At 41.9% G+C, this 27,727-nt stretch overlaps 4 protein-coding genes across 6 annotated transcripts; 1 reads left to right on the top strand and 3 right to left on the bottom strand.

Annotated features, from left to right (window-relative positions):
* Nucleotides 1-1,319: 1,319 nt before the first annotated feature.
* On the bottom strand, nucleotides 1,320-6,143 carry josd1 (Josephin domain containing 1). Its single transcript, XM_041029338.1, has 5 exons — nucleotides 5,991-6,143; nucleotides 4,497-5,436; nucleotides 4,286-4,414; nucleotides 2,397-2,591; nucleotides 1,320-2,259 (listed from the first exon to the last, which is right to left on the bottom strand). The coding sequence occupies exons 2-5, from the start codon at nucleotides 4,853-4,855 to the stop codon at nucleotides 2,160-2,162; spliced, it is 783 nt and encodes a 260-aa protein (XP_040885272.1). The 5' UTR covers nucleotides 4,856-5,436; nucleotides 5,991-6,143; the 3' UTR covers nucleotides 1,320-2,159.
* Nucleotides 6,144-8,006: 1,863 nt separating this feature from the next.
* On the bottom strand, nucleotides 8,007-12,388 carry LOC121200918 (immune-associated nucleotide-binding protein 5-like). 2 transcript variants are annotated; one of them, XM_041066413.1, is made up of 8 exons: nucleotides 12,279-12,388; nucleotides 11,865-11,998; nucleotides 11,361-11,438; nucleotides 10,268-10,318; nucleotides 10,079-10,129; nucleotides 9,902-9,952; nucleotides 9,584-9,634; nucleotides 8,007-9,267 (listed from the first exon to the last, which is right to left on the bottom strand). In XM_041066413.1, exons 2-8 carry the CDS (start codon nucleotides 11,908-11,910, stop codon nucleotides 8,546-8,548), a joined length of 1,050 nt encoding a protein of 349 aa, XP_040922347.1. In that variant the 5' UTR covers nucleotides 11,911-11,998; nucleotides 12,279-12,388; the 3' UTR covers nucleotides 8,007-8,545. The 2 variants fall into 2 exon arrangements, with proteins under 2 accessions (XP_040922347.1, XP_040922348.1); XM_041066414.1 differs by having other exon boundaries at nucleotides 8,007-9,264.
* Nucleotides 12,389-12,625: 237 nt separating this feature from the next.
* Nucleotides 12,626-17,549, bottom strand: xrcc6 (X-ray repair complementing defective repair in Chinese hamster cells 6). 2 transcript variants are annotated; one of them, XM_041066448.1, is made up of 14 exons: nucleotides 17,508-17,542; nucleotides 17,384-17,393; nucleotides 16,873-16,957; nucleotides 16,628-16,740; nucleotides 16,104-16,245; nucleotides 15,596-15,847; nucleotides 15,238-15,424; nucleotides 14,852-15,038; nucleotides 14,567-14,735; nucleotides 14,175-14,336; nucleotides 13,842-13,971; nucleotides 13,482-13,582; nucleotides 13,254-13,370; nucleotides 12,626-13,175 (listed from the first exon to the last, which is right to left on the bottom strand). In XM_041066448.1, exons 3-14 carry the CDS (start codon nucleotides 16,946-16,948, stop codon nucleotides 12,979-12,981), a joined length of 1,833 nt encoding a protein of 610 aa, XP_040922382.1. In that variant the 5' UTR covers nucleotides 16,949-16,957; nucleotides 17,384-17,393; nucleotides 17,508-17,542; the 3' UTR covers nucleotides 12,626-12,978. The 2 variants fall into 2 exon arrangements, with proteins under 2 accessions (XP_040922382.1, XP_040922381.1); XM_041066447.1 differs by lacking the exon at nucleotides 17,384-17,393 and having other exon boundaries at nucleotides 16,873-16,953; nucleotides 17,506-17,549.
* Nucleotides 17,550-17,730: 181 nt separating this feature from the next.
* Nucleotides 17,731-22,144, top strand: desi1b (desumoylating isopeptidase 1b). The gene is made up of 6 exons (XM_041029508.1): nucleotides 17,731-18,137; nucleotides 18,317-18,338; nucleotides 18,452-18,521; nucleotides 18,681-18,790; nucleotides 19,176-19,298; nucleotides 19,828-22,144. The coding sequence occupies exons 1-6, from the start codon at nucleotides 18,050-18,052 to the stop codon at nucleotides 19,907-19,909; spliced, it is 495 nt and encodes a 164-aa protein (XP_040885442.1). The 5' UTR covers nucleotides 17,731-18,049; the 3' UTR covers nucleotides 19,910-22,144.
* The last annotated feature ends 5,583 nt before the right edge of the window (nucleotides 22,145-27,727 follow it).

The following is a 27,727-nucleotide window of genomic DNA, read 5'->3' as shown; positions in this document are numbered from 1 at the left end:
TCTTAATCTTTCAGAGCAACACATACATATATATATTTTTAATGTAAACAAGTTAAGGCCAATATTGTCGTTAACAGACAATACTTGTAAAGTATAAACAGATTCTCTTAAACTGATAGATCTGAAAGCTACAACAGCAAACTCTTTCATAAGGCCCATTTCACAATTATCAACCTCAACACACATCTAGCTGGACATGGGCTCACTAGCCGGCCGGTCAACTTTCAAATTTCTTTCTACAGTTTTTACTATTTTAAGATTCACTACCCCGGCACACTGCACTCTATTCACCTCCCTTCACAGGAACAACCGCCAAAACCTCCTCAGACCGAAACCCTACACATCATAAGATCACTGCTGACTGTTTAAGACTTGGTGGGGCAGTCTGTGACCTCCTCCCAGAGCTGTGTTTGGCAGGTTTGACAAGAGATGTTTAAAAAGAAGAAGAAGAAGAAGAAGAAGAAGAGGAGGAGGAGGAGCTCTTCATGAGCTGAGCTCCTGTGCTACAGAGGGCTGCTGTGGTGGAGATCCTTTGGATCGCTGTGGAGCCAAAAGAAGAAGAAGAAAAAAAAGAAAAGAATGAAGTTTCACTCCTTGTGTTGTCATCTGGTTGTGCTGAAACATTTTACCACTGTGCACAATTACTGTGGCTCTAATTAAGAAAGAGTAGGTGATATGGACAGATAAAAGAATGTTTCTTTAGATGGATATGACGTTTTTGTGACAAGTCCACTTGCTTGATTGTCCTGGAGCATACAGTCCTCGTCAGCAGATCAAGTTTCCTCAGTTAAGTATGGCTGCAACTAACTGTTATTTTCATTATTGATTAAGAAAGTTGTGAAAAATGTCCCTCAAAATTTCCCACAGCCCAAGTTTGCGTGTTTAAATTGCTTGTTTTGTCTGACTAACTGTCCAAAACCAAAAGCTATTCAGAGAATTTTTGGTATTTTCATTCAGAAAAATGTTGCAGATTAATTTACTGCCAACCGATTGATTAATTAATCAACTCATTGTTTTAGCACTTCTGTAAAGTCTGAACATCAACATTTCCATTACAACAGAGCCAGATGGACCTGCTGATGGATGAGCACTGTGTTAATTGATCAAAAGCTCCAGAACAAGTGAGTAAGAGGACCTTGAGTTGAGACTGTTCTGTCAGCCGCTTTTTCCAAACTAAATACTGCACTTTACTGCTGTGAGATTGATGCAGGCCAATTTGCGACACTCTATATTTTGGAAAAGGTTTTTGATAACTTTAATTGTATTGATAATTTGGACATCAGCTTTCTTTATCACCCAAACTTGGTGATTCTTATGTCATGATACAGTATAATTCTAAAAAAAAAAAAAAAGAAGGAATGGAAGGAAACTGTGGCTAAATATCCACTAGAGGGAGAGCTTGGCCTGGATGTTGCATTGCTTTGTTGCCATATAAAAGTGTTGTGTCAGACTCAGCACAGCCTCTGCACAGTGAGGGCTCAGTCTGTATCAGAAGTGCTTGGATAGTGAATGAAATACAAAGTTGGCAACATGATAAATCAATGATTTTAACCTGTGATATGAAAAAGGGAGAGGAGAGCAGAAGTGAGATGGAGGCACACTGAGCCAAGGAAGGGCACGCTTTGGTGAAAGTGAAGGACGGAGGATACAGACAGAGAGACATTCACGTCATCGAGGGAGAGACAGAAACACGAAGACACATCATAACAAAAGCAGAGAGCATCACTGAAGGAGACGGGCAGATAAACACAGCCTATTTTTCATAAAGCCTGAACTCCCATGACTTTGGAAACTTGTACAGTAAAAAGGAAAATAAAAATCAACAGATCGAAACGGACATTGAAAAATAGTCAATATATAAAAAAACACAAGAATAGCAGAAACAGAATAATGACTTTTCATAAGTCTTAACTGTGGTGTGAGTAAAGGACTGTGACTTCTTTGATTCTCCCTGTAAAGTGTTTGCTTCCTTCATTGCTTTGCATCTTATCAGATAAGAGTCCAGCAATGGCTGTGTAAACAAAACCCAAAAAAGGGGAAAAAATACATCTGAAAGTGTGCATCCATGTTTTTGGCTGAGCACAACTCTACTTCCTCTCCCGTGCATTCTGCAATTGGCCCGTTGGCCCAGTTAGAGCTGTGATTGGCTGGCTGAACCTTTAGCTATCAGACCGCCATGTTTGGTGTGCCTCCACTTCCTCTGAGACGACCAATAGGAGTTCACAGTTCTTCCCTCGCAGCTGCTGGCGGAGAAACTTCCTAAGTGGTGGCAAAATGAAAAGCAAACAGAAAAGCCACGGTTATGACACTGGAAGAAAATCCATATAATTAAAAAGCTACACGAGACGACTTAAAGGGGCACAATTTAAAGATCTGCTTTAAAGCACATCACTCACCTGAGCTCATCCGGATTGCCGATGGGTTGAGGGCTACGCAGCTTGGAGTCCAGGTTGTAGTAGACTCCTCCCACCTCTCTGACTCCTATCCAGTGCTGGCGTTTGAGCGGCAGCCGGAGTGGCCCCCAGCGCAGGTTGGATGGCACGTTCAGAATGAAACCCGTCACGTTGGACAGCTCGATGCTGCCTACATCCCTGGAGGAAGAAAGATATTTACTTTTTTGTAAAGTTTTTAAAACTTTTGCATTGCTAGAGGGAGACATAGGATCGACCGTAAGTTAGGTTGAGTTTGCATGTTTCAGAAATGATTATGGAGAAATGGGTGGGTAGATCTGCAACTTCACAATATATATTGTGAGAAACTGTCTTGATTTTCATAATATTCTAGTAGCTTGAAATGAAAACAAAGTGGCAAATTTATTTTGAAAGAGCTGGAACTGGTCGTCACTGTGTGTTTACTGCACTATGAAGCTACTTAGCTATTTAACATGTGTACTTGCTTGTTGCACTAACCTGCATAGTGCTTTTGTTTTGAGGTGTTGGATGGAAAGTTTGCGCAGCAACATGTACAGACTTTCCATCCATCAAAAAGCCAACCAGCCAATGAGCGGCGAATGGTTGGACTTTCAGAATTAAAGTTTCAGTATCAAAACGTCTGCTTTAAGACCGACACACCTATGCTGCAGTACCAGCCATCGTCCCACAACATTGTCCCCAGTGTATGGATAACAGAACAGAGTGTTCCATATCATGATATGTTGCTCTATCAATTATTTGTCCCTTGCTTAATTGTGTGATATGTCAGCTGTGATTACGAACGTTAAGCACTTTCGTCCGTTCCAAAAGGTTCAAGGAAGCTTTTCCAGCCTGTAATTTGAGAGCCGTTGTTGGAAATTCAAATTCCAAAACAGGATCACATAAATTTTGTCCTTCGTTGCATTACCAAGGTGGCTGCTCAGAAACTGATTGTGAAATCTTGGCTGTCAGAGTTTCCTGTGCTTTACATGCACCAACTAAGAGGGTATAAAAACAGTCTCAGGTCGCACCGACATTACAAACATAACTTTGACAGGAAAATAAATAAAAATCGTCTTTCATCCTTATACCCCTACCTACAGTACAAAGCATAGAAGTGGCTCATTATTTGTACTGTGACATTTTTGTGGTAATCTTTAAGTTGTGGTGTTCTTTTGTCTCAGTGTTTGTTTGGAATCTTACAACATATCACTACTTACAACAGCAAACATGTAAAAGCTTTAATCACATACTGCAGGTTGAATGACCACTGTGTTGTATCAATCAGCAGTGTTGAGCAGCATTGTTGTTTTTGTCACCAGATTAAGAGTAGCTATGATTTTGTTCCTGTTTTGGTCGAGACAGAGAAACAGGGATATGGCTTTTCTGATAACATTAACGTTACACTGATAAAAGCAAGTCTGTGGCTGCTGTTGTTGTCAACAGTCGTGTAAGACTGATAATGAGGGAAGCAGGAATGCTGATAAAACTGAACTGCTGACTAATCGAAGAGCTTGTTCGAGACCCTTCTGATCATGTCACTGAGGTGCAGAGGAGGACACAGGGAGCCTCTTTACAATGTTTACCTTATATTTACGTCTTAGGACTTGAGTGGATGCTCCTCCACTGCAGATGTCACAGCTAACAATAGAATTTTTTCCCGTCGCCATGCATATTCATGAAAGATAAGACAAGGACGTTTTTCTTTTGGTTTAGACTCTGTCTGAGCCTCATCTTGACCATTTAGAGAAACAAATAAAACAGCAGTGAAAAAAATACACTGCAGATACATCAAAAACAATTTATAAAACTCCATCATAAACACTTGACTCAAGACATGGAAAACAGCCAGTTTCATTACCAGCTCTACGAACCTTCTTTTATCCCACCAAACTGCCTCAAACCCTCGGGTCTGCAGGGCTGCCATAATGACATTTACATCATAGTTCCCATTTCCCAGCATGCTCTTTTTATGAGGCGTCACCAGAGTGCTGGGAGAAAGCCTGCAACAAGTTGACAAGAGAGACTATCAGCAACATTTTACGTACACATTAAATATTGGTATAGCTTGGAACACCAGCTCACCTCTGGTATATCTCCTGCAAGGTGTCCCGACTGAAGGCTGTCCCGTCCTGGAAGACGTTATTGAGCGCGTGCAGGGCGCACAGCTCCCGCCGCTGCTTTTCATGATAAATGGCTGGAGGTGTCAGAGAGAACTGGGGAGGCACTGGAGGGGTAAGGGAGGAAGAGGAAGATGAGAGATCCTGCTGCTGCTGCTGAGAGTCCTTGGGATCCTTGCACCTCCTCTCCTCTGCTCCCACCACCACCACCTCCCCTCCTCCACCTTTCTGCTTGCTGACCTTCCAGGGCATGCAGCCCAGCTCCTGCAGGCCACCTCGCCCCTTCCCCTTCCACTCGCCAGCTGGATACGGAGCGCTTCCCATCCCTGGACGTTCACCACCACTGCTGCCGCCGCCACCTCCTCCAGCTCCACCACTACCTCCACAACTACTACCTTCAGGACGCTACATCGGCATCATGACAACGATTGCCATAGCAACCTCTCAGCCGCTTGGAAGAGAGGAGCTTGTGTGTCTCCGTCTATGGTCGACAGGGAGGTGGGGGTTGCAAGGTAAATGAGACCTCTGGCTGTTTAACACAGCAACACCTGCTCTCTCTAAAGAATAGATGTGAAGAAAGGTCACCAGGAGGGAGGGCACAAAAACTGGTACTCAAGATTAAAAAAAAGAAATCTCAAACAAAGGTACTCCAGATGCTCCCAAATGAAAGTTGCTCCTCCAACAACACCACAGTGGTGTCGTCAATCAAATAGCCACTGGCTGCTCTCTGTGTGCTTCCACTTCGTCCATCCTCACTGTGTTTGTGTGTGTGTTGACAGCTCTTTCCATCCAGTCACCAAGCCTATAGCTTTGCAGTTCTTTCCATCACCGGACTGCTGACCATGAAGCATCACTTCCACTGGAACAGATGCAACAGGAGTTTGATGCTGAGCAGAGGAAGGTGCCTGATAAACACCCGAAAGACAGACAGAAAGAAAAGCAGTATTTTCATTATCCAGTTTTGCTGTTAATTTATAGTTCAGTCATGTAAACAAGTCAGCAGAGCCCAAAGTGACACCTACAAAGTGCTCACCTAAACTAAACAGCAGCCAAAAACCTTAAACGACACTTGTTGTTGATGGTGACAGATAGCTGATATAACATTATAAACTGCAGCATCCCCCTCTTGGTCAGCAGACCCCAAAATGAGAAGAAGGTAAACATTTCCAGCAGCTTGGACTGGATAGAGGAAGCAGGCTGTTCAGTAAGCTAGCAAAATATGACAACAGCCGCGTACAGCGCAGGACACACACATTAGAGAGCTAACAGTCCATTAAGGAAGAATAGCCGCTGTTGTGCTCTAAAACCATACATGTACAGATTCAATTAATCCATGATAGTAACAGATATCTGGCATTAGTCTTCTGGCTGCTCTACGTGACTCCCGTGTCTACAACAAACACAACCACAACGGCTCCTTTACGCCTTATAACTTCGTCTTCTCTCACCGACCACTTACCTGACCGCTTCCTGTCGGTGGTAAAGCAGCTGGACTCTCATAAACCGGTGTAAAAACTGAACCAACTCTCTCCTCTTTTCCCAAAGCCTGTTCAGTCCTTTGTCTTTGCCACTTTTTTCCTGGTGTAGCTCTCTCTCTCTCTCTCTCTCTCTCTCTCTCTCTCTCTCTCTCTCTCTCGCTCTGTCGCTGTCTGTCTCTCTCTCCCCGTCCGTGCAGACGCGGACATGCGCAGTAGCGCCTGCCTGGCTCCATATTGCTGTCACCGCTTGCGTCAGTAGACGGAGGAGCAGTTCCTCCCTCGAGACTGCGAAAGCCTACATTTTCCACTTTACTCTCACCTGTAAGGGGTACTTTTAAATTAATAAATAAAGTGACGTGCAAGTCAAAAAAAAAGTTTCACAATTTTTAGGCCAGTATTAACATGACTTCATTTTGCTTTTCTGAGTTCAGAATTCTTAAAGTGGCTAGAATCAGTGTTTTATTCATTAGCAATAGATCACGTGACAACTTGTATGCGTGAAGGGTGAACGCGTGTAGTGGCAAAACACAGATAATTATAACCCACCGTGGCAGTTCTCATCAGCTCTGTGGAGAATTTTGTTGTCTTTCAGCTCATTATCTTGGCTTTTACACCTGCAACTTTAATGTTTTGATTCACTCTCACTGCTCTCATCAGTGTATTTAGATGTTGCAGGCAGCTGTTTACAGCAAAATCCCGCGGTCTTTACAACAATTAAATTCATGACTAGCTAAACTCAGTCCAGGAGCCAGATATTTCCCTCAGGAGCCTTCAGACAACAAAAGGCAAGTGAATTTAAGATCTTACGATTTGTGGGAAGGCCAGAAACACAACTTCAAATGAATGTTAATTGTTGCTAATTGCTTCATGTCTCCTAGATGTGTAAACAGGCAACTATTTGCTAACATATTCACCATATCAACTTGACAAGGTAATGGTACGTCAGTGTTGTATTTACAGTTTGTTTCGTTTACCCCCATTTGGCCAAAAAAAAGTGAATAGAGCTTTCAAGAAACAGGTATGTAGGTATCAGCAGGTCAGCACTGAGTAAGTGAATCACAAACAACAAGAAGCGCAGTTAGCAACTGTTCAAATATTACAGGCACTTGCACAGGCCATAGTGTAGCCAACACGACTTTGTTGACTTTGCCAATATAGTCATTTAATGTATTTGCAGTTCTTTAGTTTTAGCCGTTTTTGTTGTGGTTAGCGCAACCAGCATTTCTTGTGCATTCTAATGGCATACTATGCACAGGGGATTCACAGGACACAGTGGATTCACGTGCTGGATTTAATGCGGGACACTAAAGCTGTGACCATGGTTATTGTTAATGGTTATTCCTGAAGACACAGTGAATGGTCCCTGCCCACCACATTTGCAGTTTGTTCACACTTATAAACAGTAAAACATAAGTCATAGTGTGTGATGCACACTTCTTCCACCCATCTACCTTTCCATCTGTCTTGCGGTCAGGCTCAGGCTTGTGGTGGCAACAGGGCGTGGAGGACAAAGTACTTCTTGTTCACTCCTTTTGGGGGATCCCTGAGGTCAACTGAAAGATAATGAATGCGTTTCCATTTCAGGGTGAACAGTTTCTTTAATACTATTTTCTGTTTTTTCTGGTTATAGGTCAGGCTTGTTGTTTTGGGGTTTTTTTCTGACATTTATGCATCATCATGCCCATGAGGAGCCTGACTGGTCTGTTGAAACTCTGTACTGGTTGCAAAGTGCTCCCTCCAACCACAGAGCCACCCTGCTTTACTGGTGTCATTTGTGTTTCAGATCATAATTATCTGTGATCAATGGATGTCTTGTTTGTTGCCAATGTGCTGAAGATTTTCTCTGACCACAGCTACATAGATACAGTCTATAACACCTGCAATTAAATTTGTGCATACTCATATTGAAGTAATTGTTATATTTTTGGGATAAATGGCATTTCAGAGACTTCTGGACAAAGACACAGAGTACTTTGAACAGTACTGCTGAATTCTAGTCATGATGTGACTTCAGTTTATTTTCTCCGATCATCTTTAAAGTTTGATATCTCTTATAAATTATAGAAGACAGAGGAGGACCAAGCACTGGAGCAGAGTATGAAAACAGGAGGCACATACAAGAATATACAGACACTGGAGAATTACAACACATCAAAATAGGAAAATTAAGTTTGTGTGACCATGGTATTGTGTGATGTAAGTACTTTGTATGGTTAGCAGTATGTTTCTGTTGCAATTGTACAGACTGTGAAAACAAATTTCCTGTGGGACAATAAAGACTGTATCTATATCTGACCAAAAGCATCTGCGGCATGTTGAAAACCGACAGGGCCACCAGTAGTAGTAAATTCATTTGGGCAGTGGTAAACCAGCAGAGTGACAAGAATAACTCGAGCAGAAAATCACCCTTGCACTTAAAGTCAAAATTGCATGTTTAACACATGAATGAATCCTGCCTCCTTATTTATTCACTGGCCCAGCAACTCTTTCACACAGAAACGCACACCAGCAACACTAACTCTCCTCTTTCTCTTATTTACGTGTGTCCCAGTTTTCTAGCCAGTGCAGAGGCCATGTCATTCAGCAGCTCCTCCCTGATGTGGTCCTCCCTCCTCTGCAGCTCGTGGACGAACTGCCCCCTCAGCTCCTTCACCTCCATCACACGCCCCACCAGCTGCCTGTGCATCACACTCTGCTCCTCTGGGGGGCAGTCTGGCCTGTTGTCCACCAGCTCAGGTCTCTGGCCGCATAGAGACACAGCCCTTCTCAGATCCCCAGTGTCCACATCCAGCAGCTGATCTACAGTCTGCCTTTTACCCAGGCGGTCTGCATGGACAAGCACTGGGATGATGTACCCCACGACCCCGTCTCCAAACAGTTCCAGGGCGGCTTGGACTGCCTGGGTAGCATTTTGGTCGGCCCCCATGCTGGAGCCTGAAACCTGGATCACTAGCAGGAAGGCGTGTGGTCCAGGACCGGCAAGCTGGAGGCTCCTTAAAGCTTCCCTGGCTCTCTTGTTGTTCCCTAGTGATGGCCCCAGAAGATCTGGGGTGTCGATCACTGTAACTTCTCTACCATCCACTACTGTCCTTCGCCTGGTGCTTTCCATCAGAGGACCCATGGGTGCATCAGTCTTGCCTAACAATGTGTCTGCCAGAGAGGTCCGTCCTCCACCAGTGGGGCCAAGAAGGATCAGCCTCAGGTCTGGTTTGTTGGGACTCCTGCTGGTTGGATTGGTCTTGGACTCCACTTCTCCTTCTCGGGATGACAAGGTGATACATTTTTTTTTAACATAAATAATAAAGCAGTTTGTAGGAAACTGTGATGGTAAACCACATCCAGCTGGCCTGACCCAACAAGATTGTTTCTTGTATAGTGAATCAACTATCAAAATGTTTGTTTGCTGATACCTAAAGCCAAGCTAAGGGAAGAGCTGAAGCCTAGAACCTATTTAACTTTATCTTTGGATTAACAACCATCTGGTTTTTAATCCAAAACCAGATTATTATAAAATATTGTTTTAATAGCAAATCAAATGTAAAACTTTGCAAAAGAAAAATGTAAGTGAACTAACCTGAGATGGATTTGATGACAGCAACCAGCCACTTGAACTTGGAGAGAAATGCTAAAGGAGGAGCACATCAGAAGTCAGTAGGTTTAACTTTTAATGATAGGTATATCATGCACATCTGTCTTTAAATTGGCCCCTGATCCCTCTATATAAACACTAAGCAGCTGCCATGTGTCTGCTTCACTTTTTGACCCACTTCCTCTAACTAACCAAACTTAACCACTCAGGCCACGGAAACTTCCCCTGACCTGTTTGCCTTCACTTAAAAAGTTCAATTTGCAGCAAACAGTGAGGAGTCAACAACATGCAGGCAGCACTCACCTACAACGAATCGCCACAGCCGTGACAGCCATTTAAACAGGCTCTGGATTCCTGACAGAGACATATGATATAAATAGAAATGTAAGCAATTTGTATTCCTTTATAACCTTATAGGGGACACTTGATATAGTTTTTGTTTTCGTCTCCTCGGTCAGATGTGAGGGATGTGTTTCGTACCTCGGAGCGTTCCCACAAGTTTGCTTACCCAGCTCCAAAGAGCCGTTAGACCTGAGGCAGAAACAGCACCGCACATTAACGTTCTGATGTTTTTATTTTCACAGCACACACAAACCTGACAATCATATTAGTCTGTTGTTCTTATTTACTTACCGGCCTCAGTGACACATGATCCTGATAAAAACTCACCAGTTAAAGAGCAGAAGAGACGAATTGGCCATCGGATCAGAGCTGGGAGTGCTGCACGGAAATCAGAGCACCATCAGTATCATCAATATAAATTTCACATTTTGGTCATACATAGTGTACACATGAAGATGGGAATATTTGAATTCCCAACACATGGAACCTTTCGTTGTGCAATTACCTACCTGCCCTCCTAAGATTAAAAATCTGGCCGCATTTGGGCGGGGGGGCAAGAGGACACTGACTACTGATTTAAATATCTTTTGTGGGTCTCAGTGTGTATCTATAAATAATGCATACTTCAATTTCACACTGCTGGAGTACTGCAGCTGTGTTTGGGCGAAGGGTTTTTTCCTGCACTGAGAAAAAGGAAAACAGAGGATTCCAGTTCATTTAAAGGGTGAGGCTGGTGTTTTTCTGTGTTTTTATCATTGTCAACAAATCTCACAAAGAGGCCAAAACCCACTATGTGTTCTTCCTTTGCCACTAAACCCAATAACGTTTGTTGCCACTAAAGATGTAAATCCTCAGTGGAGGCTGATTTTAGCATAAGTTACTCACTATTCCACCCAAGCTATTTATGTTCATCATCACAATGTGGCTATTTTAAATATTCTTAATAGTTTTTGAATAACAGGGAAGATCTATGGCACAAAGGAACAAACTACAGAGACCATTCTTCATTGTTGGTATTGGTCTTTTAACAGAATTTGTTGACGGTATGAAAAACACAGAACATTACCTGATAATCCACAGTTTATCCTTTAAATCAGGGACACATATTTTTGATGAGTAAATGAAAAGTGTCCAGAGCTGCTGAAGTTGTGAAAGGGTAAATTGTGTGTTGATACTTGTTGCTAAAAATGGACGTGGTAAAGTCACCCTCTGTCTATAGGACCAACACCCTGGTTGCACAATGTTCATCTGTTTAACACCCTCTGTGCTTTCTAGATTTCACACTTTTGATCTATGGGGACAATAGGTCAGTCAGTTAATCAATCAATCAATCAATCAGCGAAACAGTATAGCTGATACATCAAAGAATCTTCCTGTTTTTGCAAATTCCTGTGAACGTTTCTGTCGCTGAGTGACTGACTCTGTGAGAATCTGTAGAGGAGATACCCCACCACAGTAAAGGCTCCCATCTGGAGGCTGTTGCTGTTCTCCCACCAGCCTAAAGAGAGAGGGGAGGGAGGAAAGCAGGACGTTAGGACAACTTATCATGGGGTTTACCTTTCACCCAAATGAAGAATGAAACACTCTAAATCCCAGGAAAACCCCGCTGTTGAATACGAGGCTTTGTGTATGTGTGTGTGAGTTTGTGTGCGCGCCTGTGGGCATTTCTAGGTTTATATTCATGGTAAATGCTTTCAATTTAATGTTTGAATGTAATGACTGACTTCACCCTCTGTCACTTCAAGATTATGTTGATAACAGGAAACAGTTTTAAATGGACAGTCGACAGACATGAAGGCACAACATTACAATGTGAACTAAACACAGACCGTTAAGGGAGTAATGAACATCTCATTAAGTTAAATACAAAAAACTGTCTGCAACATCTTTAATGACTTTAAAGGGTTGTTTGATTCCATCTTACCCGAGAAAGCATCCTCAGAGTTGTCCTTTTCACACTGACACTCCATTTCTATGCAGTTGTTAGACTTTCTGTCAGTGTCAAGGCAGTGAGAACAGGCAGCAGCACTTCTGCTCAGGACTTTCAGTATAAAAGCCCTAAAAGTTCAAAGTGACACCCAGGCTGACATGTTTTGTAACGTTGATGTGGCTGTATGAACAATTCAGAAAACTAGAAGTAGTATCAGGATAAAATCTGTAACAGCAAATTGCTGGATATCTTTTTTTTTTTGTGTCACAGTCAATTCAGATCTATGAAAGGATCCAGTACAAAGTTTCAAGACAGGGTAAACCAAAAGAGAAAACCTAGATAGGTCTGTATGTAGAGTTCAGTATGGTTGAAAGGTCTATGGTCAAAATGTTCCTAAAGCTCCATTACCTGGTGTGTGGTCCAATAAAGCTCCCCCAGGAATATCACCGTCTTTCAGTCTGTCAAAACTTGACGTGACTCACGTGCGTAAGCGATCACTTCTTCCTGTTGTTGAGCAGTAGTGTTTGCCTGAGCAGGTCTGCCCTCAGCAGGAACGCTGCCTGTTTTATTGTGCTGTGTGGCAAAACAAAGCAGTGAGAAGGTCCAGGTATGCTGATAATGCTGCAGTCTTACTTTGGATAGACACGCCTTTATTCTTGCTTCAAGAAGAACTGGAAACGCTGCTTAAGACATACGGAGTACCGACTCATGCAGTTATTGAAATGAAACTCGATGCAGGGATATAAAGGGTTTATACCCAGTTTTATTTTTTTTTTAACAGTCATCACAAGCTGAAAATTTTCCCAATTCAAACATTAGTTATGTAATATTGGACGGACACATGAACTGAAGAACTCAGCACAGAGAAGCACTGAACAGGAAAGCTTTTTCTGTTGCTAACACAGTGACAGCTCTGTCCTAAAACTCACAGGTCAGGTAGTAAATGTCAAACCTACTTACAAAATAGATCACCAGACTAACCAGAACTTGATACGTGAAAAGCTGTTGGAGGCGTTTCTACATGTTAAATCAAACCTAACAGCAGACATACTGATCTGAAAGCTGTTTGTCTGCTCATGAAGGCACAGAGGGTCCGGTATTTAACTCTTCACGAGCCTAGGCGGGCAATCAGAGCATCTATCAGTTCCTGCTTCTTGGTCCCAGTGGTCCGAATCCCAAACTGCTTACAGGCCTCCTTCAGCACGGGCACGGTCAACTTTCCCAGGGTGCCATTCTGCACGTGGGCCTTTATCTCGTCTTCTGACACGTCCATTTTGGGCTTCTTCTCAGCTCCGCCTGCAGCATCTGCTTAATCATGGAGGAAACATTCGGTCAAAGCAATAATCAGACTTTTGCAGTACAAACACATGAATGAGCTCTGACCTGTTTTGCGTTTGGCAGCTGGTTTGGTGTCTGGGTTGTAGCTGGCAGGGTAGACCAGATCTGTAAACTCCTGGACCAAAGGACCCAGACGATGGTCAATCTGGTTCACCTTTGGCACTGAGGCAGAGGAGCAGGGAGACAGGTAGAGAAAATGTGAGACGAAGAAACAAGCAATGGTTGTATCAGCCGCAAGGAGAACCAGGATCTCAGTGCTTGTCTGCATCTTACTGATGAGGTCCTCTATCTCTTCTGGAGCCATCATATCCAGAGCCAAGGCCTCCAGGTTCCTGTAATGCTGCTGGATGACTGGGTTCTCAAAAGCATCACTCCTGCATTACATTAGAAAGAACCAAAACACTTTACAGAAAGAAATCAATTATATGATCTTATTATGAACAAAGATAATACTTGTTATTTGTAATTTTATTATCGCAGTCTCTCTAAATTCCATAACGTTGAAGGCTGGGATGTTACAAATTAGCATACATTAGTCTTTGAGTGTTACAGAATGTGGTAAAGGACTCCAGTTTTTTTCACAAAATCCGTTTTTTAGGCATTTATAAACAAAAGTCTGTGTAAAGCAGCTACCTGTATTTGAAGCGGAGTTTGGTGACGATCTCCTTCATCTTGTTCACCTGTGTTTGTGTAGCTAACGGGCACTGGGGAGGATTCAAAGTCCGTATGTCGTCAGCATATGGCAGGAAAATGACATTGAAACCTGGTACAGGCAAGAGATGGCAAGTTGTCATGAAGCTACAGTACAATACAATGACCCAAACAATAATGCTGACAAAAGTGTGATAAGCCAAATACAGTGGTGTTAAACTCAGAGGGAGCTAAAGTTCATTAGTCTGTTTAGTCTGGGATTCTTTGGCTTCATCAGACACTGTAAGACTCCTGTTGAGCGCAGCAGTGTGTTACCTGGTGGTGTAATCTGTATTTTCCCCTCATCCACCTCCTCTTTCTGAGGCACCAAGGCAACGAAACGAGGTGGGTAGTTTCGGCGGGAGATGCAACGGCACAGAGCGAACACGTTCTTCTCACTACACTTCGCCAACAAGGCAGAGAACAGACACGCACTGCCTGAGGAGGTAAATACAAAAGATATTACAGCTCAGTGAACGGAGGCACTAAAGGTTCAGATCCACACTGGGCCAAGACTGGAAGACACTTTTGATGTGTAATTATTATATCCAGTAAAATACACATTTGTGTCATGTATAATTTAATTCATGTGGGAAACAGTCAGTACTGTTTTCATATTTACTCCTAATGGATTTGAAGTAAATCAGATGCAGACAGACATACAGCACCTTTAACCTCATGCTCCTCAGGATAGAGGAAGACAGAAGGCCGGATATGGTGGTGCAGTTTGAGCTTCTCCATTGGTTTGAATCCAATAAGATACAGTCCAGGATCATCAAACTTCTTGATGGAGTCCACCTCGTCTTTCTCCATCACTATCTTCTTTTTACCGTACACCTACATCAGACAGACGGACAAAGAGACAAAAGAAAACCGACAGAATCGCTGAATAAAATCACTGAAATCTATGTGGACCACCAACTAAACAATCATTATGTTCAGTCTGGTTTTACTTGGGCTTTCTTTATATCACTGGGCAGCAGCAGGCTGCCGGTCTGGGTGTGGAAGGTGCGGGTTTTGCTGCGGACTGGCTCGTTGGTTTCCCTGTAAAGTCTGATGGCTCCAGGTTTTCGGGCTGTCACAGCAGTCGCATAAATTCCCACTGCGACATTTATGCCCTCACCAAGACACAGGTTTAACCTAAAGATGGCAGGGAGGCATGGTGTGAAGAACAGGAGAGAGGACGAGTTAAGTGATTAAAAAGACACAAATATTAACCTGAATTCAGGAAGAAAACACAGATCAGTGAATTTTAAAAAAAAATAAAAAGGAAGTGACAAAACAGCAGAGAGCAAGGCAGCAAGTATAATTTCTGCTAAATGTAAATTTGTCACTTTACCTGGCCATGGTTCTCTTCTTCTGCTCCTTGGCCCGCACCCTCTTTGTGAGGTCCTCCAGTTTGTCACAAGGCTCCAGCTGCAACCCCAACTCGCTCTCATCCTCTGGTGGACTTACAATGTCACAAAAGAAGAGCGAGACATCGAAGCCGCCTGGTTTCATCAGGTGCATCAAATCAATGACAACACCTGGGAGAAAGAGAGAGGGGATGAGTCAAGTGAGGTCACACACAGGCTAAACATGTTTAAAGCTCCAATATGAAGTTTCAAATGTAAAATCTCTTCACAGCCGCCTCTTGTGCTGTCATACGATCAGACAAAGTTTTCATACAAGGCCAGCAGCCTTTGCTTTAAACCCACCTGTCTCCTTGAGGTCACTGGCCTTGGTGCGAGCCTGCCGGTCCTTCGTACTGTTGCCCTCATGTGGTTCGTCCCTGCAGGTGAAGATCATGAGCCTCTTGTGAGAGAGGCGAAGCTTGATGTCACTGTAGAGGTTGGCGCAGCACCACAGGGCGTCACCTAATGACGTCTCTCCAGTGCCCATGGTCTCTGCCGCGTGCTGGGCACCTTTTTCCCCCCGCAGAGCGTCCACATCCTGCACTCGCTTTGCACCTGTGGAAAATAAGGAAACAATCTGTTTAACAAGTTACAAAATGATTTAGAAGAATCTTCATTGCAGGGTCACCAACACTTTCTCCCCAAAAACTGACCAACATACCAGTAATTACCAGTTATTTTCACGCTCTCTTATGTTTTTGTGAAATATCATGTAATAACAATAAGAAGTCAAGTATGTATGTAAGTATTAATGTTACAGCTGCATTCTAGAGTGTGGTCATGTGTTAGTTTGACAAATGCAGTGTCTTACCAGGTTCGTCGAGGTCGTGGTACACGTAGACATGTTTGAACGAGTTCCTGGGGTTTTTGCTTTGCTCTGTGCCGTAGAAAACCAGAGCCACCAGGTCCCTGTGACTACTAATGATCTTACTGGTGTACACACTGCGCACGACCTACATAGACAGAACACTGACACTTATTATCATGAGACTAATAAATAAAGGAGGTCATAGCTGAGGACAAAAATAACCAATGAAGCGATTCTATAATGCAGCAGATAAGTTTGAGGGGTTTCCAGATTCTTTTTTAATACAATATCAGTCAAAAACTTTGTTGCCTTGTTGTAACTATACTGTCTTAATGAATACATGATACTTGAGATAATTCCAGCACATTTCTTGCAGTTTCTAAATATGTTAGGATCTGGATAATTACCTAATTCAATTTCGAAACATTTCCCGTTGTTATATACAGTACAAGAATGGCTGTTACACCAAAAGTAATGACACACAACAAAGACAAAGCAAAAGAGACAAAGATAACTGGCCACTTTACCTGCATGGTCATGTCAAAGTTGGAGGGCTGCCCGTCTTCTCCTTTGATGAACATTTCCTTGGAGGCATCAACCAAGAACACCAAGCTGTCTCTCCCTGTGATTTTGTAATCCCCTAGCAAAGACAGAGACCCTAATTTGTTTTGGGGTAACTTATAATGGCCAAATCAGAGAGATCAATGGTAGCTGATCCATCTGATGCACTATTTGCACTTCAGGTAAAGTAATAAGGCTGATTTCATCTCACCTCCAGATTGCTCTCCTTCCTCCCGCTCTTCCTCCTCATCCTCATTTTGGTAATAGGCATTCCACTCTGCTGCCATTAGGACTGCAACAGGAAACATAACTTAGCTTGACTACTGTTATAACATTTGGTATTTAAACTGTGTAGTACCACATCATTTGGACTGGAGGCATTCATCCAACCTTTACTTATACAGAAATTAACTTTCTTTTGCAACCTGTGTACACAGGACAATAAAAGCAAAGAGAAATCCAACCGTCAGAACATTTAACTTGCAAAACCAGACAAGGATAAAGTTCAGCAAGGTTCATTCTCCACTTATGGGAAAATGGCACCTCCTACATCCAGTATTTAGTAAGAAAGCACAACATGACTGCTAAGGCAGCCTAGCAGTCCCGCATCAATGTTTAACTACTACATTATCAGTGTTTAATGAACTGTGGTTTCACTTTTTGGCAGGAAATAAAGGTTAGCTAGATTAGCTTGTGATTAGCCACTGTTCATTTCATTGGATTTTTGGATCGCTTCGTTCAACAACTGTATATGTCTAATGATGCACACACACATGTAGTCTAAACACCTGGAAGATAAAACATAAATAGATAGTGAGCCTTGCAGCGGCACACAGTAACTCACCGTACTTCACTGTTGCTGCCCACAAGTCCAGACTAGTTTCAATGGCTGGCGCGTTCAGGTGGGTGAACGAGCACGCTGACAAAGCGTAAGGAACGACTCGTCGTCTATTGGACGCTAATCTGTTGATCAAAGATACTGGCCAATACCGGTGAAGTAGGCGGGATATGTCAGTGGGCAGGGAGGCTCGTCTCCGAGATGAAAAGTCCTCTCCACGCGACAGCAAGTTTGACAGTGATGTTATTGTTTACAGTGAGATAGTGACACAGCACTACGCGTCAGTACCGGTAACCCCAGGCTAGTACTTAAAGACTGATTTATCTACTTATTTAAATTTATTTTTTTAAATTCACTTTAAGTAGCATTTAACTTATATTTATATCCATATTAGTTTAACGATACGCGTTAAACCCATTTTTTTTTTAAAGTTTTGTGTACTAGCTGTCGGTAAGCTAGCTAGCCGGTTAGCTCTTGGTGGATGTGAGTCAGCTAACTTCAAACTAAGTTAGCTGCAGTTGTCATTTTGAAGAAATCCCTTTGTGTTACCATGGATCAGGCTGGCTCCTTCCCAGTGAAACTCTACATTTACGACCTGTCCAGAGGCATGGCCCGCCAGCTGAGTTCTCTCATGCTAGGTGAGTTTCGGGAGAGCTACCCGTTGGTTGGCTTCATGAAAGCCGTGGTTAGTACGCCTTGGCCCGCGAGAGAAACCGGGACAGATCGGGGATGATACTCAGGCCAGAGCTATAACTTAATTATCGTCTAACTTGATACCTTAATAAGGCTTTTAACTGAAGTATGTTTATCTTCTCAGGGAAACAGCTTGATGGGGTTTGGTAAGTGCAGCTTTTTATATGAGTGTTTTTATTATATTTATTAGTCTTTTCACTTGAGGTCTTACTCTGATAGGCTTGGTTTAATAGGAAAAAGGTGTATTTGTGTGTTACAGGCACACTGCTATTGTGGTCCATGGAAAGGAGTACTTCTTTGTTGGAGAAGGCATCAACAGTTGTTCACCTGTAAGAATCATCACTGTCCTTTTACTGAGCCATAAAGTACATTAAGCATTTCCGTTTGTGACGTTTGGTGTTGTTCATGAAGTCAAGTAAGGGATAAGTTTTTATCAAAGTGTTTGGAACATAGCGTTCACTGAGGCGTGTGTTTGTGATGTGTCCTAGGGTGGCACCCCCTTGGGTGAGCCCGACTCGATAGTGGACCTGGGCTACACTGAGGTTCCTGCAGAGATCTTCACTGAATATCTGACTTCACTGGCGGAGTCCACATACGGGTAAAACACTGACACTTTTAACTCAAATTTTAATCCCAGTGTGGCCATCCTGGAAGTCAGGTGGTGGGCCGGGTTGGTAGAGAGTAAAATGAAACATTTTTTAAATGTGTAATCACAGTGTGATTATAAACAATCATTTCCTCTTATTGGAAACTCTTTAAATGAATTGTTAGACTTTATAGTCATTAAATTAAACAGACATGTAATGCATCTTAAGCCTCACATTCCTCGGTTATTCTTGTTATCTCTCCCTCAAGGTGTCTCTATCTTGTCTTTTCCTGCTACTCACCCACCCTTCTCCACCCTGTCTGGCCTCTCTGTCTTTTCTCTAAATTCATGCATATGTCTGCTCTCTTTCTCTCTTCTTCGGTCTCTTGGTGCACAGAGGTGATAAGTACAACTTGTTCGAGCACAACTGCAACACTTTCAGCAACGAGGTGGCTCAGTTCCTAACAGGCAAAAAGATCCCATCGTACATTACAGACCTTCCATCCGAAGTACTGTCCACGTGAGTTGTTGCCGCAAAGCTTTTCTTACATAACCAAAGCTCTTCTTATTTTTCCCTGTGCTTTACTCTCTATATTTGAAGTTAAACTGTGTCTCAGCTTATGTTGATGCTTGTCACAAAACTAGAAATCTTGAATGCCTAATGTATAGTTGGTGCGTAAATAGCATCACATTTGGCTCCTGTCACTTAGTTTAGGTGGATTCTGTTCAGGACATCATAGTCGTCTAAAAGCTGTCAGGCTTAATGCAATCATCCATTAACCTATCCGCATGAAAACACCAGACAACAATGTTTGAGTACACACTGTGTGTTCATTGTGTTGGCTTTTTCTTTTCTTGTGAATAGATGACCACATAACTTCTCCCTCTCCCTGTGTATCTCTGTCTCATCTGGATTGTGGTCTCATTATACTCAATCTATTTATTTCTTCCCACTTCCCCTTGCCAAGCTCATACTTCAGTTTGTTTAGACTCTCTATAGGACTTTTGATTTCAGTTTAACTATACTGTCTACTGTGTTTCCTCTTTAGGCCATTTGGCCAGGCTCTTCGTCCTTTACTGGATTCCATCGTCATAAATCCTGGAGGCAGCAACATAACTGGACAGCGATAGACAGGGCTGTGTAAAATAAAGAAGAGATTTTCATTTAAAGGCTTGGGTGAGAGTGGGACATTCACCACCAGCCACCAGTCAGACCTTGATAACATCTGTGCCTGTGACTGACAGGTTGATCTGTGCTGCCAGTCACATTTCCATCTAACCAGCTATCATTTGGATGCTCTCCTCTATTCCCATTCAGGGTCTTTTCCTGCTCATTCTACATGTCAAATACGTCAGCCACAGGGGCTGAAAAGAATTGTGGGTTTCTATTGTGGGTGTGATAAATCAGGTGCATCTACGGGTTTGCGTGTTCTTAAATTTAAAAGTACTTCCCCTGGTTGAATCAAATCATTTTAAAATGATTATGTTAAGCTGGATTCATCCTTTTCCAAATATACTTCTTCATTGTTTACTAAGGTGCTTCAGCGTGGCAGTCTCTAAGGAAGTGTTCAACAGTTGGATGACCTGTTCAGAAACAGATTACCATGATCAGAGAAGATGACAATAACAGATTCATTTCTAGCTGCTTAAAATGTTAACATGTTAAAAAGACTGCATGACTTTATAAAATGTTGTTTCCTTGATTTATACAGAACTTATGTATAATCAGCTCTTACCTTACTAGCACTGTACCAGCAAAGCCTGACTAATCCTGTCATACCTTAGCCTTATGACGCTCTTACCAAACATCAGCCTTGTCTTTCAGCCTCTCTGTCACCACATGTCAATGACAGCTGAGTCTTTGGGAAACAGAGTGGAGTTTAATGCCTCTGATAAGATGCCTCCTTGTGGTCATTCACACTGACCACATAAATTTTTGTTTACCGTGCACATCTGGGCTTCCGAGTTGTAAGCCTCTGTCCATCATTGGGGACAGTGTTAATTGCAGCTTATCACGATTCTCCTGATGTTTGGGCAAAGTTATGCTCCAGCCTGTATTTTAAATGGGTGTTAATGGGTCTTATAGTGTCTCCAAGGTTTTGTAATCCTCTAAATTTTTCTTTTAAAACTCCATCTGGCTCTGTATGGAAAAACTAAGACACAACAAGACCGTAATGGTAAACAAGGGGCCAGTTTGGGCTTAATTCGGTAGGTCATGATAAGTTACCACAATTATTCCGCAATGCCACAATGTTAAGAAATTCTTCCTGAATCTGCACCTTGATTCAGACTGGCACCAAAAACTAGTCTCTTGTTGTTTGTTCGATGGTCACATTTTTTTTACTAAGTTGCACTGCGTACAAACAAGGCCAGAAATGTAACCTCCTTGGCAGAAGTGTTCTCCAGTCAGACACTGCATTGGACCAGTTTCTTTCCCAGTGAGCTCAGGGTCATCTGAATGTAAGCTGAATGTGTTTTATTACCCATGTAGCTTGCTGCTGCACAGGTATATTAATGGTTAATTCTTGTTGAACCATTCTCCTTATCACTCCTCATTTTAATGTGCCATTTCCGGTTTCGATTGTGTTTTTTTTTCCTGTGGGCATTATTATGACAAGACTGCACTCCAAGGTCAAGGCCAGAGTAAACTGGCCTTAAGTTAAAGCTAAAAAGAAGGAAACAGTGTCTCAGTAAAGTAGTTCCTGCTGACTTGTCTCAGTGTTTGGGATTCTAGAAAATACTCTTTTTTTTTAACCAAATGTAAGGTGTTATCTCTCGTGTGTATAAGCGTGTAACCTCTGAGATGCTTGATTCATTCAAGAACATCTAATGACCACAGAGCATAAGATTGTTCTTCTTTTTGAAATATGGGACCAATCATCTGTGCATCATGTCTGACAATTGTGTCTGGTAATGTTGAAGTATTTGTTTGTTTAGTTTGTTTAGTTCTTTAGTTCTTTACACAACTAGGCCAGGCACAGTAAATGATATATACAGCAGGTGTTAAGCCAACAGCCACTTAACTCTATTATGATGCGGCCATAAATTCTGCCTTAAGGAAAAACCTATTGTTGATGCCATTCAGTTTTGTTCTCATTTCATTCTCATTTCAGGATAAAACCTTTTGTGAGTTACATTCCCAAACAGCTTCCTTGGAATTATTATTATTATCTTATTTGGAATATACTTATTGTTATTACACCTTCTTGATCATGCTTAAAGGGTGTCTGCAGTTAATAAGTATTAAATCTAATTTTGCAAATACATGCACATGTGAATTTCCCCTGCTCTTTGTTCAGTGTGTGACATTTGAAACTTGACTCACGTTGTGACATTAAAATATAATAATCCTTATACAGTCTCCTGTTTAATAGTTCATCATATACAAAGGAATGCATCGATGTCTAATCAGCAGTGATTTGCCTTAAGAAGACATAGATACAGATTTCAGGAAACCGCCAAGTGCTTTGAGTAAATGTAGTATCATAAACAGCCACAAGGTGTCACTACAGATTCTACAGTAGAGACGGGTAGTTTATGTCCCAGTAAATTAAGGCATCACAGAAATCTTGGATGTGTTTGCCTTTCTGAAATTGACGTGTGAATTAGTGGATTCTGGGACATGTGTTTTTTGTGATTGTCAATGTTTGTGTCAATGCACTATTTACTGGTTAAAGTCCTCATCTTCCCAGTCATGTTGACTAATTATGATGTTTTGTTGGCGAAAGGAACTTTATCCAGCAAAGAACAGCTCACTGCTGTCAAGTTGTCACTTGGTTTTTTGGCTGCAGGGAGTTTTGTTGAGTGTTTAGTTGACCCAGTTAGGTGCCTGCTGCTTGTTGGGAGTGTTTTGCTCAGAGGAGTCAAGGATCCACTGTTTCTGTGACACGAGCCAAAGCTTTATATCATTTTTAAAGTCTTTAATATTTCATCTTCAAAAGTTACTAAACAATCCTCTGTAAAGTACATCTCGAGAACATTTTGGGTATAAATTAGTTATTTTGTTGTAATAAGAAGTACAGGTACATACAATATTATACACATTTTTGCTACATACTGTAAATCACACTAAAACACTTTTGCTTTTCTTGGCAGTTGCATTTGTCTCTGTACATTTATTATACTTGTGTTCTCTTATATAATCCTTTGCTTAACAGATACTGCAGGTTACTCTGAGGCGATAACCTGCAGAGCTTCATTGTGCCTAAGTGGGTTGAATTCCCTCTTGTCACTTGGTGCAAAGAAAGAATTTTAATGCAGTGACAGCCCAGTATCCTCACACAGTGCTAAATATCACAGTCTCATCTCTGCATGCGCAAACCAGTTCAAACAAACTGCCGCATGCTCACAAATGTTTCACTGCAAATCAAATTCATACTGGCCTTTACTGGCTTTTGCACAACGTCCCGCTTCTCAGTCACAACTGTGTAATCACACGATAGGAACATGATCCATGGTTCAGACAACCTGTCTGTTCTGCGGTTGCTTTGTCCTACATTTCACTTAATTTGTGTCACTGTGTTTTGCCACAAATGTGAAAACTCACTGCAAAAATGTGACACGCAGTGCAGCAGGCCTACGTTAACCTCCTCTATTGCACATTAGAAAATCCCACGACTCAGCTAATACAGATCATGAAGTGTCATGTTTCATGTTACTAAACGCATCAACATGAAATAATAGATTCTGTGAAAATCTGACATCAACTGGAATTATAATAAATACTCTTAAAATGACTTGGTTCATACAGCCCTTATTTAAACAAAACATTTGGGAAATTCTGTTAAATAAGCTTATTTACACAATGCTCATAAATGAAGTAGAACACATGGTTTTCAGATGATGTTTGCACCACAAAAAAAAAGTCATGTTTTCAAAAATATTGAATCAAAATGTACACAAGATGTCAAACATTTATCTTAAATAGATGAAAAAAGAGGCTTGTTTCAGCTACAGAGAACAGAGGGACGCCTTAGTTTCAGGTGGACAAGATGCATGACTTCATACCAAGAAAAACGTTGGAAGCACTTGTTCATGGCGAAGAACTAAACCTTTATTGCTTATAAAAAAATGATTTTGTGTCTAAACCAGCAGATCTTAAGATTTTAAACTCACAACAGCAAGCAGTAAGAGGAAATGATGCCCAGGATCCTTTGCTGCACTGGTAGTCAGAGTGAGTAAGTAATCACAGACATGATGAACTTTTGTATCAAAGTACGAGAGAACGAAGAAGGAGATGAGTTGTGTTCACTGACAGAGAGACAAGAAGTGTTTGGTTTGTTAGCACAGCATCAGTCAAACTGCTCTTAGGGTCATTTATTAACACTCCATCTACCAGAACTGGTTGTAACATGTAGATAGTTAAAGTATGTTTGTTTGTGTGTGTTTGTGCGATTGAGGGTGAGGGGCTCAGCCTGCAGCTCGACGCTCATGAAACATCAACTATCAAGATCTGGTTTTGATTAGACGCTGCGTGGTGTACAATGTGTGGCTCGGGGGTCGGGAGACCAAACATGTCACTGTTAGGTATCTGGGTGATGAGCTTATCTCTGTGGATGGTGTGATCACACCTTCAGCATCGTTTGGTTTGAACCAAAGCTGATTTGGATTTTGTCGCATTTGTTACATTCTGTTTGTCTATGCAGAAGTTGCTCAGATTACAAGGGAAACAGGGCTCGTGAACAAAAATCACAGGGACTTGCACATACATAGTCCTGATGGTATTCTTCATATATACAATTCAAAACACTTGATGTGAACACGTCCATGGAGGTTAAGACAGTGCTCAAATAACAGACTAGTACAGCGTTAGTACTAGTAATAGATGCTTTAACCTGCAGTGGTTTATTACTGGGGGATTTAATCCTTATGCAACTGACACGTAATAAAAGATCCAAATAGGATTCATATTCATCCCTAGGACTTAAAGTGCAGCAGTGGTTTAGCAGGTATGAAGTTAAAAACAGTTTTAAGTCCTCCTGTGTTGCAGCCAGGGTCATGGAAAGAACTTATATCCTTAATCAAGCTTTACTTCTTAGATATCAACCACATCAGTGGCTGAAGTTTTAAATCCTAGTATTAATCTTACTTAGATGTCTTAATCTATTATATAAATCCATTTTGGAGACTTCCATGAAGCCGTTAAGAAACTTCAGTGAAGAAGAACTAGAACCTCTTTTAAAACAATACAAGCTTTGTGAAAGTCTATTGTCAATATTTTTATGATGACAGTGGATCAAGGTGTATATCACACTTTAACCCATCAACTGGCTAGAAACATGACTCCATCATCATATTGACTTAAAACCTGTTCATTTGTGTTGTTCACATCTTGTTTCTGTTGCCCTCAAGTGGCCAGAAATATAAAACATATCCATAAATGCAGGCTTAAAAAGTTTTTGGGGATCACTTTGCCAGACTTACTTGATAACATGTGGGAAGATTTCAGTGTTACAGAGTTCTCTCTTGTTGCTTTGAGGATCATGAATATGTCCAGATTTTGTACTCCCTTAATATACAACATGATATAAAAGCACGTAATGGGGGTTATCCCTGCAGCTCAGACTTGGGCTGCTGTTTCTCAGAAAAACAGGACAGGAAAACAACGATGTTTACTAAATGTTGTCTAGCTTTTTTGGGAAAAAAAAGAAAAACTCACTTTTTGCTGATGGAAAAAAAAAACCTTTTGCATATCAGTCGCTCTCAGGGTCTGATTCATCTTCTGATGTGGGTGGAGAAGACTCCAAAGCTGTTTCCAGGATCTGATTTGGTAAAAAAAGGTGTGTTTATGTGATGGCAGTGACAAAGAGACATGCTACTTTGCTGAAGCCCCAGTGTGTTTGATGCTGTTTATATTAGTGCGGTTTAGCAGCACTGTTAAATTATTTGTTTTGTCCATTGGGTTTGTTTTCAGCTCTGTTTCACTTGGATTGATCTTTTTTCTCGACTCTTCTGCTTTAAACCTGCTTCATGCTTTAATCAAACAAAAAGTATCCTATCATCAAATCCTCTCAGCTCTTTCAGCACAAATATGATTACAGAACCTTATGGAAGCATTTCTGGACACGTGTGCAATCATTGTTAACAGTTCGCTTCATTGTGCAGTTCCTGAGGTTGTTGCAGACTTGAACCTTCACCAGCAACTACAGAGCAAATGTTGCATTAACTGCTGCACGTTCACAGCAGCGGCCACAGCTCTGCACAGTGTCCTTTGCTGTCCTGCCTTCAGAGACAAAATGAGAAATATTTAACGCTCCAGGCCTGGAAGTGCCTCACTGAATTCCCCTGCAATGGTGCCTGGGGGGTTGGAAATTACGCACAGGCATCCGCGCATCTCCACACACTCTGAGTTATGACCCAGACAGCTCAACAGAGAGACACCCAGATACACAGTGACTCCTTCCCTTTCCTTCCCCCAAGGAAGGAAAACACGCGGCCATGTACGTATGTTTTTCTACTTTTCTCTTCTCTCTCCTCCCTTTCTCTTCTTTTCTAAAGAGCCCCAGCCTCTGGCTCTTGCGCTGTCCTTCTCTTTCCTCCTCTTCATCTCTCTGGTTGGGATGGAGGCTGATGGGAGCTGACATGATGGTGGCATTGTCCTCACCGTTGAGTTAATGTGAGCCCCGGGGATGCTGTCCCTGTGCGCTTGGCCTGATGGCACAGAATGCAAAGCGCTTCGTTGTGGAGCGAGGGTGAGAGAGGCCGAAAGGGGATAGAAAGGAGCGAGGAGCAAACAGCCGTCCATGGAGGTAGAACTGAGAGATGCAACAGAGTAGAGGTGTTTTTACAAGAAGAACAGGAGGAAACTTATCGAAGAACTGCTCGAAAAGGCATCTATGGGGCCTGGAAATGACCTGAACTGTTACCTGCAGATGATTTATGATTATACTGTTACTAAATGTGTGTGTGATATAGACTGCATGGAGCTTATTTTACTTCATTTCAATGCCTTGATGATTTTTCTGTGCTCCAGTTAAGTTAGGTAGTTGCTGTTTCACAGAGGTGTAAATTTCATCAGCCTTCGGGGATGCAGAAGGTCCTCTGTGGCCAGATTTGGGATTATTACTGAGAATATTTTTACTGTCTCATGCCGTCACCTTTGCAATCAACAATTTTCATAAAATATTTGGCCTGGTGCTGAGATTTCTGGCTTCCAACTCTGATTCTACACTGTTTGGCAGGAAGAAAAAAAAAAACTACCCCACCTACTGGACTTCCAAACTTCTCAACCACCACTGCAAAGAATTTTAGTGTATATGTTTTGTTGATGTTGTTGCCTACAAAGGTGAAATAAAGGTAAAAGATTTTTGGTTTAAATTCAGATTTAAATAAATAGTTCCTGAGGTCTAACTCTTGAGCCTGTTGGTGTGAACCACAGAAATAGAACTTAAAGATTATAAACCACATTTACATGAAATGCAGTGGATGATGATAGCTGTGTGTTTGAACACTGGATATCTCTTTGAATTGTTGACTGTGTCAGAAAGTTTGGCCTCCGCCTACAGCTTTTTTTTGTCAGTTTCATGTAGAATGTTTTTCACCAACCAAACCTGACCATGAGCCACTTTGTCGTTTTGCAGTCACACGTACCAATGACCTGCTGTACCTAAACCTAACCAGAGTTTCTTGGCTAGCACAGACTCACTGTTTGTTTCAAATCTGACCTGAAACCAATGTGTAAACCTTTTCACGCTGGTGCAAATAGGATCCTATCTTTATTCCTATGAGGCCTGTACCACAGCATGGAAACCACACTGCAACACCAAAACTGTGGTGGTTGAGAATCTGTGAAGGCTGTGTGACCTATAGGAGCCTGAGAGTGGTTTTAAGCAACCTTGGCAGATTTCCTTTCAGACAGAGTCTATCTACTTTCTAAGAGCAATGAACAAGACCCTTATGAGTCCAATAATAACCATGACTACCTGAAATCCTTTAATCTGTGAGAGTGGT

Source organism: Toxotes jaculatrix, chromosome 21 (assembly GCF_017976425.1).
Source record: "Toxotes jaculatrix isolate fToxJac2 chromosome 21, fToxJac2.pri, whole genome shotgun sequence".
Classification (NCBI taxonomy): domain Eukaryota; kingdom Metazoa; phylum Chordata; class Actinopteri; family Toxotidae; genus Toxotes; species Toxotes jaculatrix.
Note: the sequence above shows the minus strand (reverse complement) of the source record. Positions and strands in the feature narration are given on the sequence as shown.